The 18,255-nt window shown below is 44.8% G+C and overlaps 1 protein-coding gene across 5 annotated transcripts in view; it reads left to right on the top strand.

The window, feature by feature from the left end:
• Positions 1-18,255, top strand: part of LOC137414542 (transcription initiation factor TFIID subunit 4) — a 77,454-nt gene that overhangs the window by 22,276 nt on the left and 36,923 nt on the right. For all 5 annotated transcript variants that reach the window (XR_010981909.2, XR_013624615.1, XR_013624616.1 and 2 more), the window contains exons 9-11: positions 12,745-12,859; positions 13,488-13,599; positions 16,048-16,217. Coding sequence is in view for 2 of the 5 variants with exons in the window: in XM_068100048.2 (XP_067956149.2) it covers positions 12,745-12,859; positions 13,488-13,599; positions 16,048-16,217 (397 nt within the window). In the remaining 3 variants the exon portion in view is untranslated. The remainder of the gene's footprint in view (positions 1-12,744; positions 12,860-13,487; positions 13,600-16,047; positions 16,218-18,255) is intronic.

Raw genomic sequence — 18,255 nt, 5'->3', positions numbered from 1 at the left:
TGAAATACGATTATTATTTATTACTATGTACAGGATTGAAAGAAACCAAGGAAGAAGGAAAGATAAGAAAATAAAGCAGAAAGAGGGACGGACCAGAAAGACACAGTGAAAATACTAGCTTAACTAAACAGGCTTAACTTATTACCCAGGACAGAACAAACAAAACAAACTCACGTACGCAAAAGGATCGAAGGGCAGGAATCGTTTGGAGGGATGAGCAGGTGGAATCACAGGGCACAGCGAGCAGGTCCACTCCGGGCGGGAAGCGAGGAGCCGGCAGCTCCTTGTATTCGGCTTTACACCGCACACCGGCAGGGTCACTTGCTGCCCCGTCAGGGCTTCACGCGGCTGGTTGAAACGGGGCTGGTTGAAGCGGCTCTTTGTCAAAGGCTTTTCGTATCTCTCACGCAACAACCACCCAAAGGCTTTCCGTATCTCTCACGCAACTCCGGTGCAACTCTCAACTCTCTCCCGGTGGACTGCCAATCCTCTTATGCACCTGGACTCATCTGCCATATCTCTGGTGTATCTTCCTTTAGCGATCGTCGCACCCTTCTCTCATACCTTCAGCGCGGGTGTGACACGCCCTCGTCGGTTTCGGTACCGCCCTCCCCCCTCCCCCCCCCCCCCCCCCGTGCTCTGTTTCGTGACCTTGTATGGCAATCCCACGGGCTTGTCTCCTTATTTGGGCATGGCGCCGACGGCACGCCCCTCGTGGCGAGCCACGGGCTTGTTTCCTTATTTGGGCATGGGGCTGAACAGCCCCGCCCTTCGTGGCGCGCCCTGGGCTTGCCTCTCGCTGGCGACCCCGCCCCTCATGTTCAAACAGAGCACGGAGCACATATTCACTATAGCAGCGAAATGAGAGGGCGCGCACCCCACGCTTGTGAACTGCTTTACCCAGAGATGGAGAGTTTGGCTGGGAACTGGAATTATTGAAGGGGAGCTATTCTTAATTGATTCGGTGCAATGGAGTATTAATTAATGGAAGACAAAGCCTTAGCCTAATACACAGAATAAGGAAATAAACTACCAACAAGGAGGAAATCTATGATTGGCTAACGTGATTGTTGATGACCTAATTACGGGACGCCCTTTTGACCTTTATACACAACGGGAGGAAGGAGGGCGATATTTTACAATGTACTATACAATAAAAAAACACAATAAAAAAAACACCATTCTCATATCCACAACAGTATATATAGTTTTTGGCCCTATCTCCTGATGGTGAAGAATCACTTAAAAAATTATACTAGCCGGATCCGAATCCGGATCTTCACCAAAATCTAATCATTTTGTCCTTGATACATACACTACATCTCTGCCAAATTTCGTCCGAATCCGTCCACAACCGTTTGAGATATCTTGTTCACAGTCAAACAAACAAACAAACAAACAAACAAATGAAAAATCGGTCAGAGACCGAGGACTTGCCGGAATGTACTTTTTTATTGGCCATTGAGGACAAATATGGCGGCCGAACCACGTGACCGATGACGTCATCATTAACATATTTTATTCCCCATGGAGAGTTCTTTACAATGAGGCATGTCTCAATTTTTTCTATTCAGCACTTTTGGACACATAGAGGTGCTAAGTTTTTCGGTTTTTCCAAGATGGCGGCCGAACCACGTGACATATGACGTCATCATTAACAAATTTTATTCCCCATGGAGAGTTCTTTACAATGAGCCATGTCTCAATTTTTTCTGTTCAGCACTTTTGGAGATATAGTGGTGCAAAGTTTGGCGTTTTTCCAAGATGGCGGCCGACCACGTGACATATGACATCATCATTAACATATTTTATTCCCCATGGAGAGTTCTTTACAATGAGCCATGTCTCAATTTTTTCTGTTCAGCACTTTTGGAGATTTTGTGGTGCAAAGTTTTGCCGTTTTTCCAAGATGGCGGCCGACCACGTGACTGATGACGTCATCATTAACATATTTTATTCCCCATGGAGAGTTCTTTACAATGAGCCATGTCTCAATTTTTTCTGTTCAGCACTTTTGGAGATATAGTGGTGCAAAGTTTTGCCGTTTTTCCAAGATGGCGGCCGACCACGTGACATATGACGTCATCATTAACATATTTTATTCCCCATGGAGAGTTCTTTACAATGAGCCATGTCTCAATTTTTTCTGTTCAGCACTTTTGGAGATATAGTGGCGCAACGTTTTGCCGTTTTTCCAAGATGGCGACCGAACCACGTGACTGATGACGTCATCATTTACATATTTTATTCCCCATGGAGAGTTCTTTACAATGAGCCATGTCTCAATTTTTTCTGTTCAGTACTTTCGGAGATATAGAGGTGCAAAGTTTTTCGGTTTTTCCAAGATGGCGGCCGAACCACGTCACCGATGACGTCATCAATTGGGCACAGTCTATTCCAGGGCAAGACCAATATGTGTGCAAAGTTTGGCGATTCTACGTGCAACGGTGTAGACGCAGTGCTGCAAACAGACAGACAGACAGACAGACAGACAAACAGACAGACAGACAGATCAGAGACCGAGGACTTGCCGGAATTTACTTTTTTATCGGCCATTTAGGACAAATATGGCGGCCGAACCACATGACCGATGATGTCATCATGAACATATTTTATTCCCCATGGAGAGTTCTTTACAATGAGCCATGTCTCAATTTTTTATATTGAGCATTTTTGGAGATATGGAGGTGCAACGTTTTTCGGTTTTTCCAAGATGGCGGCCGAACTACGTAACTGATGACGTCAGCATTAACATATTTTATTCCCCATCAAGAGTTCTTTACAATGAGCCATGTCTCAATTTTTTCTATTCAGTACTTTCAGAGATATGGAGGTGCAAAGTTTTTAGGTTTTTCCAAGATGGCGGCCGAACCACGTGACTGATGACGTCATCATTAACATATTTTATTCCCCATGGAGAGTTCTTTACAATGAGCCATGTCTCAATTTTTTCTGTTCAGCACTTTCGGAGATATAGAGTTGCAAACTTTTTCCAAGATGGCGGCCGAACCACGTGACCAATAACGTCATCACTAACATTTTATTCCCCATGGAGAGTTCTTTACAATGAGCTCAATTTTTTCTGTTCAGCACTTTTGGAGATATAGTGGTGCAAAATTTTGCCATTTTCCAAGATGGCGGCCGAACCACGTGACTGATGACGTCATCATTAACATATTTTATTACCCATGGAGAGTTCTTTACAATGAGCCATGTCTCAATTTTTTCTGTTCAGCACTTTTGGAGATATAGCGGTGCAAAGTTTTGCCGTTTTTCCAAGATGGCGGCCGACCACGTGACATATGACATCATCATTAACATATTTTATTCCGCATGGCGAGTTCTTTACAATGAGCCATGTCTCAATTTTTTCTGTTCAGCACTTTTGGAGATTTCGTGGTGCAAAGTTTTGCCGTTTTTCCAAGATGGCGGCCGAACCACGTGACATATGACGTCATCATTAACATATTTTATTCCCCATGGAGTTCTTTACAATGAGCCATGTCTGATTTTTTCCTGTACAGCACTTTCGGAGATATGGAGGTGCAAAGTTTTTCGGATTTTCCAAGATGGCGGCCGAATCACGTGACCGATGACATCATCATTAACATATTTTATTCCCCATGGAGAGTTCTTTACAATGAGCCATGTCTCAATTTTTTCTGTTCAGCACTTTTGGAGATATAGTGGTGCAAAGTTTTGCCGTTTTTCCAAGATGGCGGCCGACCACGTGACATATGACGTCATCATTAACATATTTTATTCCCCATGGAGAGTTCTTTACAATGAGCCATGTCTCAATTTTTTCTATTCAGCACTTTCGGAGATATGGAGGTGCAAAGTTTTTCGGATTTTCCAAGATGGCGGCCGAACCACGTGACCGATGACGTCATAATTAACATATTTTATTCCCCATGGAGAGTTCTTTCCAATGAGCCATGTCTCAATTTTTTCTATTCAGCACCTTCGGAGATATGGAGGTGCAAAGTTTTTCGAATTTTCCAAGATGGCAGCAGAACGACGTGACTGATGACGTCATCATTAACATATTTTATTCCCCCTGGAGAGTTCTTTCCAATGAGCCATGTCTCAATTTTTTCTATTCAGCACTTTCGGAGACATGGAGGTGAATTTTTTTTCCGTTTTTCCAAGATGGCGGCCAACCACTTGACTGATGACGTCATCATTTACATATTTTATTCCACATGGAGAGTTCTTCACAATGAGCCATGTCTCAATTTTTTCTGTTCAGCACTTTTGGAGATATAGTGGTGCAAAGTTTGGCGTTTTTCCAAGATGGCGGCCGACCACGTGACATATGACATCATCATTAACATATTTTATTCCCCATGGAGAGTTCTTTACAATGAGCCATGTCTCAATTTTGTCTGTTCAGCACTTTTGGAGATATAGTGGTGCAAAGTTTTGCCGTTTTTCCAAGATGGCGGCCGACCACGTGACATATGACATCATCATTAACATATTTTATTCCCCATGGAGAGTTCTTTACAATGAGCCATGTCTCAATTTTTTCTGTTCAGCACTTTTGGAGATATAGTGGTGCAAAGTTTTGCCGTTTTTCCAAGATGGCGGCCGACCACGTGACTGATGACGTCAGCATTAACATATTTTATTCCCCATAGAGTTCTTTACAATGAGCCATGTCTCAATTTTTTCTGTTCAGTTCTTTCGGAGATATAGTGGCGCAACGTTTTTCACTCCGTGCACCCTTGAGCGTTTTGAGAAATTCAAGATGGCGTCCAAGATGGCTGTCGTTTCAGATAACTCCCTATAACTCCGGTAGTATTTGACCTAGGATGATAATATTGGTGTCTAACCGTATGTTTTGAGGGGCAAGGAATCCATTGAAACCATTTATTTGACTGGTTGGGGATTGCATCATATAGAAATGCAATATGGCCGCCAATATGGCTGCCATATTACAAATTTCAAACAAAAACAAACAAATTCACTTGTATTCACTTTTATTCAAATAAATTCACTTGGTCTAGAATGATAATTTTGGTGTCTATCCATATGTTTCGTGGACAAAGAATCCATTTAAGTGATTAAAACAGATGCATATGAATTACATCACAAGAATCTGTGACATTGTTCAATTGAATTAAAATGCTAAGTAAGAGTCTGGCTGCAACCTGCAGCATAACAAGCACAGAATATTGTACATTTCAAACCATCCTTCTTGCAGCTGCAAGAAAGCGTTCTGCAGGGGTTGTCACTCTTGCATCCACATCTGATCATACGCATGACAGTTTCTGGGGCGAGTTCAACATTTGCGGGAAGGAGGACCGGTTGTAGCGTTTTCAGTTTCGAGTGTTTTACCCATCCGTACATTTCTGCATCAAGTTCAGGCGGATTGCTGTCTTCCAGTGAACGCCACACAATGGCTTGGTGATGGGCCCTTCTTACATTCTCTTTAAATGCCTCACTTGTAGGAGGAAGGGAACAAAGTTTTGGTGGTACCGCGGAGGCCCGACCCGTTTTGGATGCCCACATCTTCCAGCGTGTTTCGGACATTGATTTACTCATAGAATATTGACCGTAACAGGCTGACATGAATGTGGTTGCCTGCGCAATCACTGATTCTATGGGAGAATCAATGACCCCTAAAAGTGACAGTGAGTGACCATCTTTCAGAACCTTCAATGCAGTACCTTTGCCAACCCCATAGCAGCATGCTACCGTATCACACCCAGTAAGAGCATGGGCTGGCAGGAGTTCATTCACAAAAGACACATGCTTCTCTACGGTTTTTCCAATGTCAATGACTGTTCGTTCCTTAATTGGTGATTCCATGGTGATACGATTTTTCATGCTTCCAGCGTGATAATAATGAAGCAAGAGAATGAAAACGTCAGTGTCATCGGATATCACAGTTATATCACTCTCTTCATTATTTCGAGCAGACAGTATCACCTGTTGGACAATGATATTGGACAGCATCACCTCATCATAAGGAACACTGGTTTGATTAACATGTCCACCCACAGTTTGGCAGTCTTACTCCTTTTGGCTATGTTCTCCAAGACCTCCATGAAGTCCTCCTTTGACTCAAGTGTATTGCAATCAAGTACTCCTCGAAGAACTTCCTCAGCCAGCATTCTCAATGCTCGAACGTTCTGCGGAAATTTCTTTCCAGTCAACATTTTTGCGACTCCTCCAAACACATCACTCAGAACTTCCTCCAGTCCACTGTTTTCCATCAGAGTCCCGATGCAGCCTATGAAACTCATCAAAAAGTGCATGCCACCCAAGCGCGGGATGACATCTGAAAACTTTTCTGGGTAAGCCCACTTCACATGTAATGCAACTTTATACAGTTGTAAGTCACAGGTAAATAACACAAACTTTTGGTCAGCATTATGTGTCACCTTTTGAGCTTCCACCATTGCTGTCATTATTGTATCTGGGTGGAATGGCACAAGATCAATCAAAGGTAGGTATGCCGTCTTAGTCTTAGGTTGTTCTGTTTGGCCTTGATTGCGTGTAAGAGCTGTGTTGTAGCCATTGTACTCGGGACAATTCTGTTTCTGAACATCCTGAAAGAAGGCAAAGTCAGTTTCGTCCGCTCTTTGTTTTACAGTAGCCTGTTGCGCAAGTAACTTGAGTGGGAGAGCTGTGCTAACAGCAGCACTCTCGGGCATTTTTGGTTTCTTGGGACCATTGTATCTCTGTATGGTGACATCATATTCTATTGGCTCCGACATCTCCTCCTTTGAAATTCGTGGGATTGTTTCTCTATGGCATCGATCAGCATCAGATGTTGATTCAGGTTGTGTAACCAGAACAGCTAACGAGTGGGTGGAAAGTTTTCCATTTTGCGACGAGATTTCAGCATCAAAATTATCGACAACTACTTGTACCAAACCTTCTGATGCAGCAGATATGCCAAGACAGGATCGTTCCATTGTTGCAGCTTTCGCAGCTGAACGCTTAAAGCGTAATACCTCGTCATAAGAACATGTCACACCGAATGACTGCATGGTTGTGATGATATTTTTTGATCTGCCCAATTTTGAACCTAGTGCTATCTGCAGTGCCGTTGGGTTGTTCTTGACAGCCTTGCCCCTCAAAACATACGGTTAGACACCAAAATTATCATCCTACGTCAAATACTAACTGAGTTATAGGGAGTTATCTGAAACGACAGCCATCTTGGACGCCATCTTGAATTTCTCAAAACGCTCAAGGGTGCACGGAGTGCACCCGGCAGATTCTCAGTGAAAGAGTAGATCCTAGGCTACCAAAATCAATCAAAAAAAAAACTTTGCATGACATTTCCAGGTTCAGTCATACTTCTGCCGGACTTTTCTTGGACGCCATCTTGAATTTCTCAAAACGCTCAAGGGTGCACGGAGTGCACCCGGCAGATTCTGAAAGAGTAGATCCTAGGCTACCAAAATCAATCAAAAAAAAAACTTTGCATAAAATTTCCAGGTTCAGTCATACTTCTGCCGGACTAAACAGACAAACAGACAAACAAACGAACAGATCAACATACTTGCCGGAATCTTTTCCGGCAAGTAACAAACAAACGAACAGATCAACATACTTGCCGGAATTTTTTCCGGCAAGTAACGAACAGATCAACATACTTGCCGGAATCCTTTCCGGCAAGTAACAAACAAACGAACAGATCAACATACTTGCCGGAATCTTTTCCGGCAAGTAACAAACAGACAAACGAACAGATCAACATACTTGCCGGAAAAAAATTTCCGGCAAGTAATGAAAAATCGGTCAGAGACCGAGGACCTGCCGGAATGTACTTTTTTATTGGCCATTGAGGACAAATATGGCGGCCGAACCACGTGACCGATGACGTCATCATTAACATATTTTATTCCCCATGGAGAGTTCTTTACAATGAGGCATGTCTCAATTTTTTCTATTCAGCACTTTTGGACACATAGAGGTGCTAAGTTTTTCGGTTTTTCCAAGATGGCGGCCGAACCACGTGACATATGACGTCATCATTAACAAATTTTATTCCCCATGGAGAGTTCTTTACAATGAGCCATGTCTCAATTTTTTCTGTTCAGCACTTTTGGAGATATAGTGGCGCAACTTTTTGCCGTTTTTCCAAGATGGCGACCGAACCACGTAACTGATGACGTCATCATTTACATATTTTATTCCCCATGGAGAGTTCTTTACAATGAGCCATGTCTCAATTTTTTCTGTTCAGTACTTTCGGAGATATAGAGGTGCAAAGTTTTTCGGTTTTTCCAAGATGGCGGCCGAACCACGTCACCGATGACGTCATCAATTGGGCACAGTCTATTCCAGGGCAAGACCAATATGTGTGCAAAGTTTGGCGATTCTACGTGCAACGGTGTAGACGCAGTGCTGCAAACAGACAGACAGACAAACAAACGAACAGATCAACATACTTGTCGGAAAATTTTTCCGGCAAGTAACAAACAAACAAACGAACAGATCAACATACTTGCCGGAAAATTTTTCCGGCAAGTAACGAACAGATCAACATACTTGCCGGAAAAATTTTCCGGCAAGTAACAAACTAGAACGACACTCAGTAGAGCGCATACTCCCGCCGTGGGTTTAGTTGGAATAATACGTTTTGTTTAACATCCCCACTCCCCAAAACAATAAATGAAAAAGAAAGTAAGCCCTAACTGTCAGATAATTTATTTTGATATATCTCGGAATTAGAGGAGAAAAACATCATTTAAGAATAAGAATAAAAGCTTTAATGCAGTAAAACAGAAAAAACCTTTCCCAAAAAAATTTCCAAAAAAATCCCTGGATCCGGAATAATATCCTGAGCTTCACCAAAAACTAATCAATTCTTCCTTATTCCAAGGGCAATCATCCCACCAACTTTCATCCAAATCCGTTCAGAACTTTTCCAGATATCTTGTTCACAAACACACGAACATACGAACACACACACACACACACACACACACACACACACACACACACACACACGGACGGACACGATCGAATGCGTTACTCCCTGGCGGGAGTAATAAACCTGAAGATCGCAGAGCCAGAATCAGAATTATTTATTTGGTCTGGGAAGCCCATGTGAGGTTTCTTCTTCTTCAGCCTCTCACAACCCTGGGTGAATATGCGATCTTTTAAAAAAAAAAGTTGGAATTTTGCCAAATCTGTTTTATTTGTTTGTTAATATACCTCAGCCATTGACAAATCTGGAACTAAGTCTTTATAAGTTCATCAAATACTGACACCGCGAATGACATTCGCTGAGCTAAATGTTGATATCTCTTCTGAGGTAACAAAAAAAAAAAACAGTTTTAAAGCATTATACGTATCAAACGATACATTTTATGAAACGGGGAAACCTAATACACACTTTGGTGGTTTTAAAATGACAGAATATGTCTTTATTATAAAAAAAAGAAAAAAAAAGAAGAACATTGAAGATGACGCTGCTAAAAAAATACACCGCTCTAACATATAACCACGAGTTTAAACTACATTTACAACAAATATGAAAACTATTTTCATATCACAATGTTAAATATAGAATATATAGAAGATAATGTTAAAAAAAAATGAGCCCTATCTTCCAATGGTAAAAAAATCCTTCAAAAAATTCCTGGATCGGGAATAATATCCTGAGCTTCACCAACAACTAATCGATTCTTCCTTATCCCAAGGGCAATCATCCCACCAACTTTCATCCAAATCCGTTCAGAACTTTTCCAGATATTTTGTTCACAAACTCACGAACACACACACATACACGGACACGAGTGAATGCATTACTCCCTGGCGGGAAACAGCTTTTCCAAACTGCACAGTTTGAAAACCCATTTTACACAAGATCACATTGAGATGCAATTTAACTGTTTTTAGCAATATTAACATATACTAATATATATATGAATATATATATTATTCCACACAGGCATGGGTGAAAATATAACCTCCATCCACCTTCGGTGGCGGAGGTAATGAAGTGAGGAAACACCACCATATAATGCCATCAATTGAGTGTTCCCACTTTAAAATTCACAATGGAGAAGCCAAAAGACAGTGTTGGTAATCCCCATTACAAACGCTTTGGTAGTGAGTGCACTGGAGGGGGTACATTGAGGATCACCCTGACACACAAAGCTCACGAACACCTGTTGCAGAAATCCAGATTTTATGCCTTTCATCCTAGAATCCACTTGCTCAAAGTCTATCTGTGGTGCACAGTCTCTCGCAGAGGGTATGGAGAATACCAGCATGTCAATATGACATGCTGAATGAGTATGGAGGACACTCTACGCTAATGGCTACATGGAGACGTTGGTCCACAGTGGAAGGATTCATGTTCAATTGACTGGAGAACGGCCTGATCTGAGTGAGTCGGGAAAGGATTTTGCAGAGCGCCGGTGACGCAAATGGTGTTCCATGCCATGATAATTCCTGCCAAGTAAAGTCAAGGGTATTGTGCGACGTTTGTAGTGCAGGGTAGTTGTTTACGGTATTCTGTGTAATTGCCAAAGGAATATGTGGAGGAAACGGGCAGAACACTCCAGTTATGGTTCAAGGAGCACAAGAAATGCCCTGTGCCGGGGAGACTCCGTGCACTCTGGAATTGTGAAGTATGCATTTAAGACGAGCCATTCTCCCAATTGGGAGTGGATGTGGTGAAAAGGACATCAAACCAAAAATTGTGTCTTTGTTCGAAGATTGGAATCCACGGAAGCTCAAGTGTCATAATTGTGGCTCACAGAGGCCACAATTAGCATTCCTCGTCCATTTATCCTTGTATTGAGGTAAGAATCCTGCATACCAAACAAGAGAACTAATCCGGGTGGTATTGTAATGGTGTGATGGAAAATGTAATGAGATGGACTGAACAACGTGCAGGGCAGCTGTTGCTCCAAATCAATTATATGACGGGGTAGCTGGTACAGTAAAGCTCCCGCACTGTAAGATAGGTACTCGGACCAAAGAAGGGCATGCGCATAGTGCTCGGTGTCCAAAGCTGTTGGTTGTTAATACGGAGGTCTGAGAACAGATGGGGATGCAACAGACTTCAATTGCCAACCACCACCTGCTGTCACTTTGATCCAATCAGTGAAAGCTATCTGCAGGATGTGCTGAGGAAACAAAAAACCAAAAAAAACCCCACCTTTCGAGGCCATTTTCCCCCGCAAAGCAGGGGTTCGCCTTTTTCGGGGACCGTGGTTGTTGTTTTTTGGTCCCCTTTTTGAAGCAATGTTTTACGGCCGGATGCCCTTCCTGCCGCCAACCCTTTTTGTCGCCTTTTACGACAAGCAGGGAATTACCAGTGAACTGGTACTCAATTTGCCGACCTCGGAAGGATGACAGGCTGAGTCAACCCCCCTGGCGTTAATTCAGCGATCGACCGGGATTCGAACCCAGGATCCTAGGATCCTAAGCTGGCACCATAGCCACTAGCCCAACAATCAGTGAAAGCTATGGGCAGGATGTGCTGAGGAAAAGGACAAATATATATGCTCGGTAACTTTTCACAACCACTGCCAGTCGGTCACTCCTCATGAGCAGCACCACTCGGACACCCCTCACGAGCAGCACCGCTCGGACACCCCTCGCGAGCAGCACCACTCGGACACCCCTCGCGAGCAGCACCGCTCGGACACCCCTCGCAAGCAGCACCGCTCGGTCACTCCGCGAGCAGCACCGCTCGGTCACTCCTCGTGAGCAGCACCGCTAGGTCACTCCTCGTGAGCAGCACCGCTCGGACACTCCTCGCGAGCATCACCGCTCGGACACCCCTCGCAAGCAGCACCCCTCGGTCTCTCCATGCAAGCAGCACCGCTCGGTCACTCCTCGTGAGCAGCACCGCTCGGGCACTCCTCGCGAGCAGCACCGCTCAGACACCCCCCCGCGAGCAGCACCGCTCGGACACCCCTCGCAAGCAGCATCGCTCGGTCACTCCTCGCGAGCAGCACCGCTCGGTCACTCCTCGTGAGCAGCACCGCTCGGACACCCCTCGCGAGCAGCACTGCTCGGACACCCCTCGCGAGCAGCACTGCTCGGACACCCCTCGCGAGCAGCACTGCTCGGACACCCCTCGCGAGCAGCACCCCTCAGTCTCTCCTCGCGAGCAGCACCGCTCGGTCACTCCTCGCGAGCAGCACCGCTCGGTCACTCCTCGCGAGCAGCACCGCTCGGCCACTGCTCACAAGTAGCACTGCTCGGTCACTCCTCATGACTGACCACTTCTGCTCGTTCACTCATCACGAGCACCGCGCTTGGTCACTCACGAGCAGCACTGCTTGGTCATTCCTCACGAGTATCGCCGCTTGGTCACTCATGACCACTGCCGCTCGTTCACTCCTCATGGCACCACCGCTTGGTCACTCCTCACGGCACCACCGCTCGGTCACTCCTCACGAGTATCGCCGCTTGGTCACTCACGAGCAGCACCGCTTGGTCATTCTTCACGAGTATCACCGCTTGGTCACTCATGACCACTGCCGCTCATTCACTCCTCATGGCACCACCGCTTGGTCACTCCTCACGACTACTGCGCTCAGTCACTCCTCACAACCACCGCCACTCAGTCCATGTCTTTCTGACAACCACAATCTCCCAGTTCGCTTTACACTCGGTAACTTCTCACAACCACTATTTCTCACTGTATTTTCTTTGAATTCGTTCCACACAAAACAATACTATTCTGTTGCTGACCCCTGTGCTATATTGGATTTAAAATGTATCCTTGTTGTTCCATCCATTTCTCTGCAGGTGTTATCTGCCCAAACTCTAATGCATCCTGGTGGAGTTAAGCAAATTGTATTGCACTCACCCGGGCAACCCCGGCCCACTACAACCTCAATGATCACACGCCCTCCCCAGCCAGGTACGGAGAACAATGATTCAATACGATTGTGTGATCAGATGCAGGTAGATTGAAACCTTGATGCCATTGATGGAACATTTTGGTTTTCATTACCACGATCGGATGTAGTGGATGTTTTTACTTTTACTTTTCTCTGCGGAAGTGCAAGTGTTCACTATTATGGGTTATGGTGATGATCGATCATCAAACTGAGATTGTACACCATTCATTCATTTATTCATTCAGTTCTAATTTACCATTGTAGACAATCAAAGCTTATCCTTTCTTCACTTAGCTTCTGTGTTGTGATTCACTCAAATAATATACGAAGTCTGATCAGGAAGTAGGTAAATGTGTTTCTAATGAAGCTTACAATATTGTCTACCTAATCTTACTTTCCAATCAACATTAGTTATGAAAACAAATTGCATCGTTGTGGAGTGTAGACCCTTAGGAAGACCTTTTTCAGGTCCTTATTTCAACCATTACATTTACTCATTGTTTGCCATTTATTTAATGTCACCTACTCGATTGGGGAGGGGTGGGTGGGATAAAACTTGATTATTGCTTTTCTTAACCATTGCTCTCCTCCATTTTAAATCCTGCTTCCCCCACCTTTACTCTTTCATCCATTTTCCTTCAATATCAGGTGCATTCAGTAAGCCGGGGGTGCTGCCTTGCTCAGTGAGGGCAGCTGGGCCTGTACATCATGTCCCAGGGCAGAAAAGCAAAGTCAGTGACGGAACTGGTGGCTCCTTCAGGTGGGTAAAGAAGCGGACCTCAAAGCAATAGCCGTCCTCAGATAACTAGCTCTAATTAGAGGTTCATGAAAACGTCCACAAGTGGCTACGCCGACCTCGGGCTTTCATAGAATTGAGCAGCCATTGCCTGTTGATTAAAAAAAAAAACTGCATACATGATCGCAAAGCTTGTGGACGAGATAGAGCAGAATGGAAAGGAACAAAGTGGAAAGGGGGAAACACCAACAGCAGAGTAGAAGCGATAGCGAGATCGAGGGGGAGGACACGTCGGGGTGAACATTCTGCACACAAGCCAAATGAAACACAGCAAGAAGAGGAAGGGAAAAGTGGACATGAAACAGAAAAGGAACAAACCAACCGACAACTAACGGATAAAAGGAGGTGAGGGGAGGGGGGAAATCACAATAACCTGGAAAAGGGAGTGCTTGAGAATGCGGTCATTTGGGGGAAAATAAATCAATGAGTATGGATGTGGGGTGACCTGAGGTGGTGGTGAACAGCTGCCATGAAGCTCTGGATGGAAGAATGGGACTGACCAGACTGGGGAAGTTGGTTCCACAGGCAGGAAAAAAGAAAGCGGAACGAATTGTGGAGGTGAGCAGTGATTCTGGATTTAGGTAGTTTCACCAGTGGATTTATGTAGTTTCACCAGAAGGGGGTCAATGGTGAACCACGTGCACCCTGCATAAAACTAGGTAGGAAGGGGGGGGGGGTCAAGGGGGAGGGGCTCGACAGACAAGGGGCACGGAAAGGACAGAGGTTGCAATACCAGAAAGGAGGGGGTAGAAGACAGGGTGACCACAGACCTGTCTGCAATGCGAAAGAGATAGGTTCATAGATTCAGCTTCATCACAGGAGATTCCAATGACCTTGAAGGCCTTTGTTTCCATGGCAACAAGCCAAGCAAGGTGTGAGGCAGGGTCGCTGGCCCAGAGGAGAGCAGTACTCCATCAAGCTGTGGGTGAAGGCCTTGTAGGTGGATAGGAGTTCAGGTGTGCCAAGGAAGGACTTTGTACGACAGAGGATGTCCAGTCGGCGGTTGGCTTTGGAGGACAATTTTGAAATGTGGTTTGCCCAAGAACAATAATAGCTGATTGTCAGACCCAGGAGTTTGAATGACTGAACTTCCTCAAGAGGATTGTTCAGAAAGTAGATGGGGTTGGGTGGAGGGATCTCCAGACAGTCCTTTTGGAGAGAGATCGTGAGAGTATGAAATGTCATGATTGAAAGTCATATTGCAAGTACTGCATTTGACCACCTTGTGATTTTGTCAATGTCTGTAGAGAGGAAAGAGGCTGCTGGCTGTCTATCCGACGGATGAGGGATGTCACGGGCAGAGGGTGGAATCATTTGCAAATAGATAAAGGGGATTTTCCAGGGTCAGAAAGATCATTGACAAAGATTAGGAATAGGACTGGGCCCAGAACACAGCCTTGGAGCACTCCAGCCTTGACATGAAGAGGAGATGAAAGGATTCCGTTGAGAGCCGAATGTTGACGACGTGAGTAGAGGAAGTCAGAAAGCCGTATGTGGAGTTGGCCTGACATTGAGGGCTTCCATCCATTGTTGGGTGAGTCCACGCAGCATGTCCAAGGTGGTGTGGCCAGGTCTGAATCCGAATTGGTGATCTGAGAGGAGGTTGTTGGAGAAAAGGAAGGATTTCATATCAACTGCGGTGATTGATTCCATGACCTTGCTGATGATGGGAATTAAGGTGATAGGTCTGTACTTAAGGGGATCAGTTTTTGCACCTTTTTATGTAATGGTGTGATGTTGGTGCATTTCCAAGAAGATGGAAGACAACCGAGGGTAAAACAGGGCAGAGCGAGGATGTGCAAGAACAGAAGAGCAGGTCTTCAGCACAGGTTTCTAGGGTTTGTCAACAAATGCATTTTGCACCTTCAAAAACAGGTGGAAGGGTTTGTGAATGGAAAAGAAAGAAAAGAAAGAGCGCCGTGAATTACTGGACCTCAAAAAAGAGCATCCCCAGTTGTTTATTTACGAATGATCAAGGAAGGGTTGATGTTTAACTTTGGCCATGGCAAACAAATGATATGCACGCCATTTCCTTTTAACCATCTTAAATTCCATCTATCGTGGTGTCTTTATTTCTGATTTAATTTACGTTATGTTGTGATGTCGATATGTGCACAAGAATGAGGTTGTGGCTTGGAAGGGAAGGGGGTGCTGGTGTATGTGGATGGGATACAAGTGAAAGGATAGGTGGGAAGGTGGTATACTTTTGGGGATGATGGAGGGGTAAAGCTATCTTGCGGGTCTTTTATATTGTTTTGCCAACATAGCCCTTCCTTGTATCATAGTCGAGATTATAGCCCTTCTGTAGCCTTCCTTGTACCATAGCCACAGTCGAGATAGCCCTTCCGTTGCTTTTGTCACTGGAAGATCCTGGAAAGTTTAATACTCTTACCCATTGGACCCAATCCCCAGGGATGATGACGATATTAACGATGTGGCCTCGATGGCGGGGGTGAGCATCAGTGAAGAGAGCGCGAGAATCCTGGCCAGTACGTCCGGCCTCGTCGGCACGCAGATACGCTCGTGCAAGGACGAGGCGTTTATCCCGGCCGCTACTTTGCACAGGCACATGTTGGATATCGGTAGGAATACCGCTTGCTGGTCATGCTTTAACCAACACCTCGCACACATCACAACAATTCTGTTCAGCGGGCGCCCGGCACGTGACTGAAATGGGATGTGAGCGAAGAGAAGGGTTCTGCAGAGGTGGTTTTGTTTAATTTTCGATTGTGACAGCTGTTGGCCTTGTTATGTCAGATGGTATTGGGTCATTCGAGGATGGCAAAAGTGAGCCTTGGGCAGTGCTTCCCTTACGTCAGCATGAAATCGGTCATTGTGCACATTTTTCGGTCTATTTCTCACAAATACATTAGAGGACCATCTGTTCTTTACCTCTGCCACCAAAGGTGGACGGAGTTTATGTTAGAACCTCGTTTGGTTGTCTGTTTGTCCGTTTGGTTGTCTGTTTGTTTGCAGGATATCTCAAAAAGTTGTGGATGGATTTAGACGAAATTTGTTGGGTGCGTGCCAGGGTTGGGTTGGGCCTAGGTGGCCACAAAGAAGCTGTCCTTATACTGTTAGCCCTAGGTGGGCACAACTAAGCTGTCCTTATACAGTTAGCCCTAGGTGGGCGCAAATAAACTGTCCTTATACTTTTAGCCCTAGGTGGGCACAACTAAGCTGTCTTTATACTGTTAGCCCTAGGTGGGCACAAATAAACTGTCTTTATACTGTTAGCCCTAGGTGGGCACAAATAAACTGTCTTTATACTGTTAGCCCTAGGTGGGCACAACTAAGCTGTCTTTATACTGTTAGCCCTAGGTGGGCACAAATAAACTGTCTTTATACTGTTAGCCCTATGTGGGCGCAAATAAACTGTCTTTATACTGTTAGCCCTAGGTGGGCACAAATAAACTGTCTTTATACTGTTAGCCCTAGGTGGGCACAAATAAACTGTCTTTATACTGTTAGCCCTAGGTGGGCACAAATAAACTGTCCTTATACTGTTAGCCCTAGGTGGGCACAAATAAACTGTCCTTATACTGTTAGCCCTAGGTGGGCACAAATAAACTGCCCTTATACTGTTAGCCCTAGGTGGGCACAAATAAACTGTCTTTATACTGTTAGCCCTAGGTGGGCACAAATAAACTGTCCTTATACTTTTAGCCCTAGGTGGGCACAACTAAGCTGTCTTTATACTGTTAGCCCTAGGTGGGCACAAATAAACTGTCTTTATACTGTTAGCCCTAGGTGGGCACAAATAAACTGTCTTTATACTGTTAGCCCTAGGTGGGCACAACTAAGCTGTCTTTATACTGTTAGCCCTAGGTGGGCACAAATAAACTGTCTTTATACTGTTAGCCCTAGGTGGGCACAAATAAACTGTCTTTATACTGTTAGCCCTATGTGGGCGCAAATAAACTGTCCTTATACTGTTAGCCCTAGGTGGGCACAACTAAGCTGTCTTTATACTGTTAGCCCTAGGTGGGCGCAAATAAACTGTCCTTATACTTTTAGCCCTAGGTGGGCACAACTAAGCTGTCTTTATACTGTTAGCCCTAGGTGGGCACAAATAAACTGTCCTTATACTTTTAGCCCTAGGTGGGCACAAATAAACTGTCTTTATACTGTTAGCCCTAGGTGGGCACAAATAAACTGTCTTTATACTGTTAGCCCTAGGTGGGCACAACTAAGCTGTCTTTATACTGTTAGCCCTAGGTGGGCACAACTAAGCTGTCTTTATACTGTTAGCCCTAGGTGGGCACAAATAAACTGTCTTTATACTGTTAGCCCTATGTGGGCGCAAATAAACTGTCCTTATACTGTTAGCCCTAGGTGGGCACAACTAAGCTGTCTTTATACTGTTAGCCCTAGGTGGGCGCAAATAAACTGTCCTTATACTTTTAGCCCTAGGTGGGCACAACTAAGCTGTCTTTATACTGTTAGCCCTAGGTGGGCACAAATAAACTGTCTTTATACTGTTAGCCCTAGGTGGGCACAAATAAACTGTCTTTATACTGTTAGCCCTAGGTGGCCACAAATAAACTGTCTTTATACTGTTAGCCCTAGGTGGGCACAAATAAACTGTCCTTATACTGTTAGCCCTAGGTGGGCACAAAT

Source organism: Myxine glutinosa, chromosome 9, assembly GCF_964187855.1.
Source record: "Myxine glutinosa chromosome 9, kmMyxGlut1.1, whole genome shotgun sequence".
Lineage (NCBI taxonomy): Eukaryota > Metazoa > Chordata > Myxini > Myxiniformes > Myxinidae > Myxine > Myxine glutinosa.
This window is presented reverse-complemented; position numbering and strand designations above follow the sequence as displayed.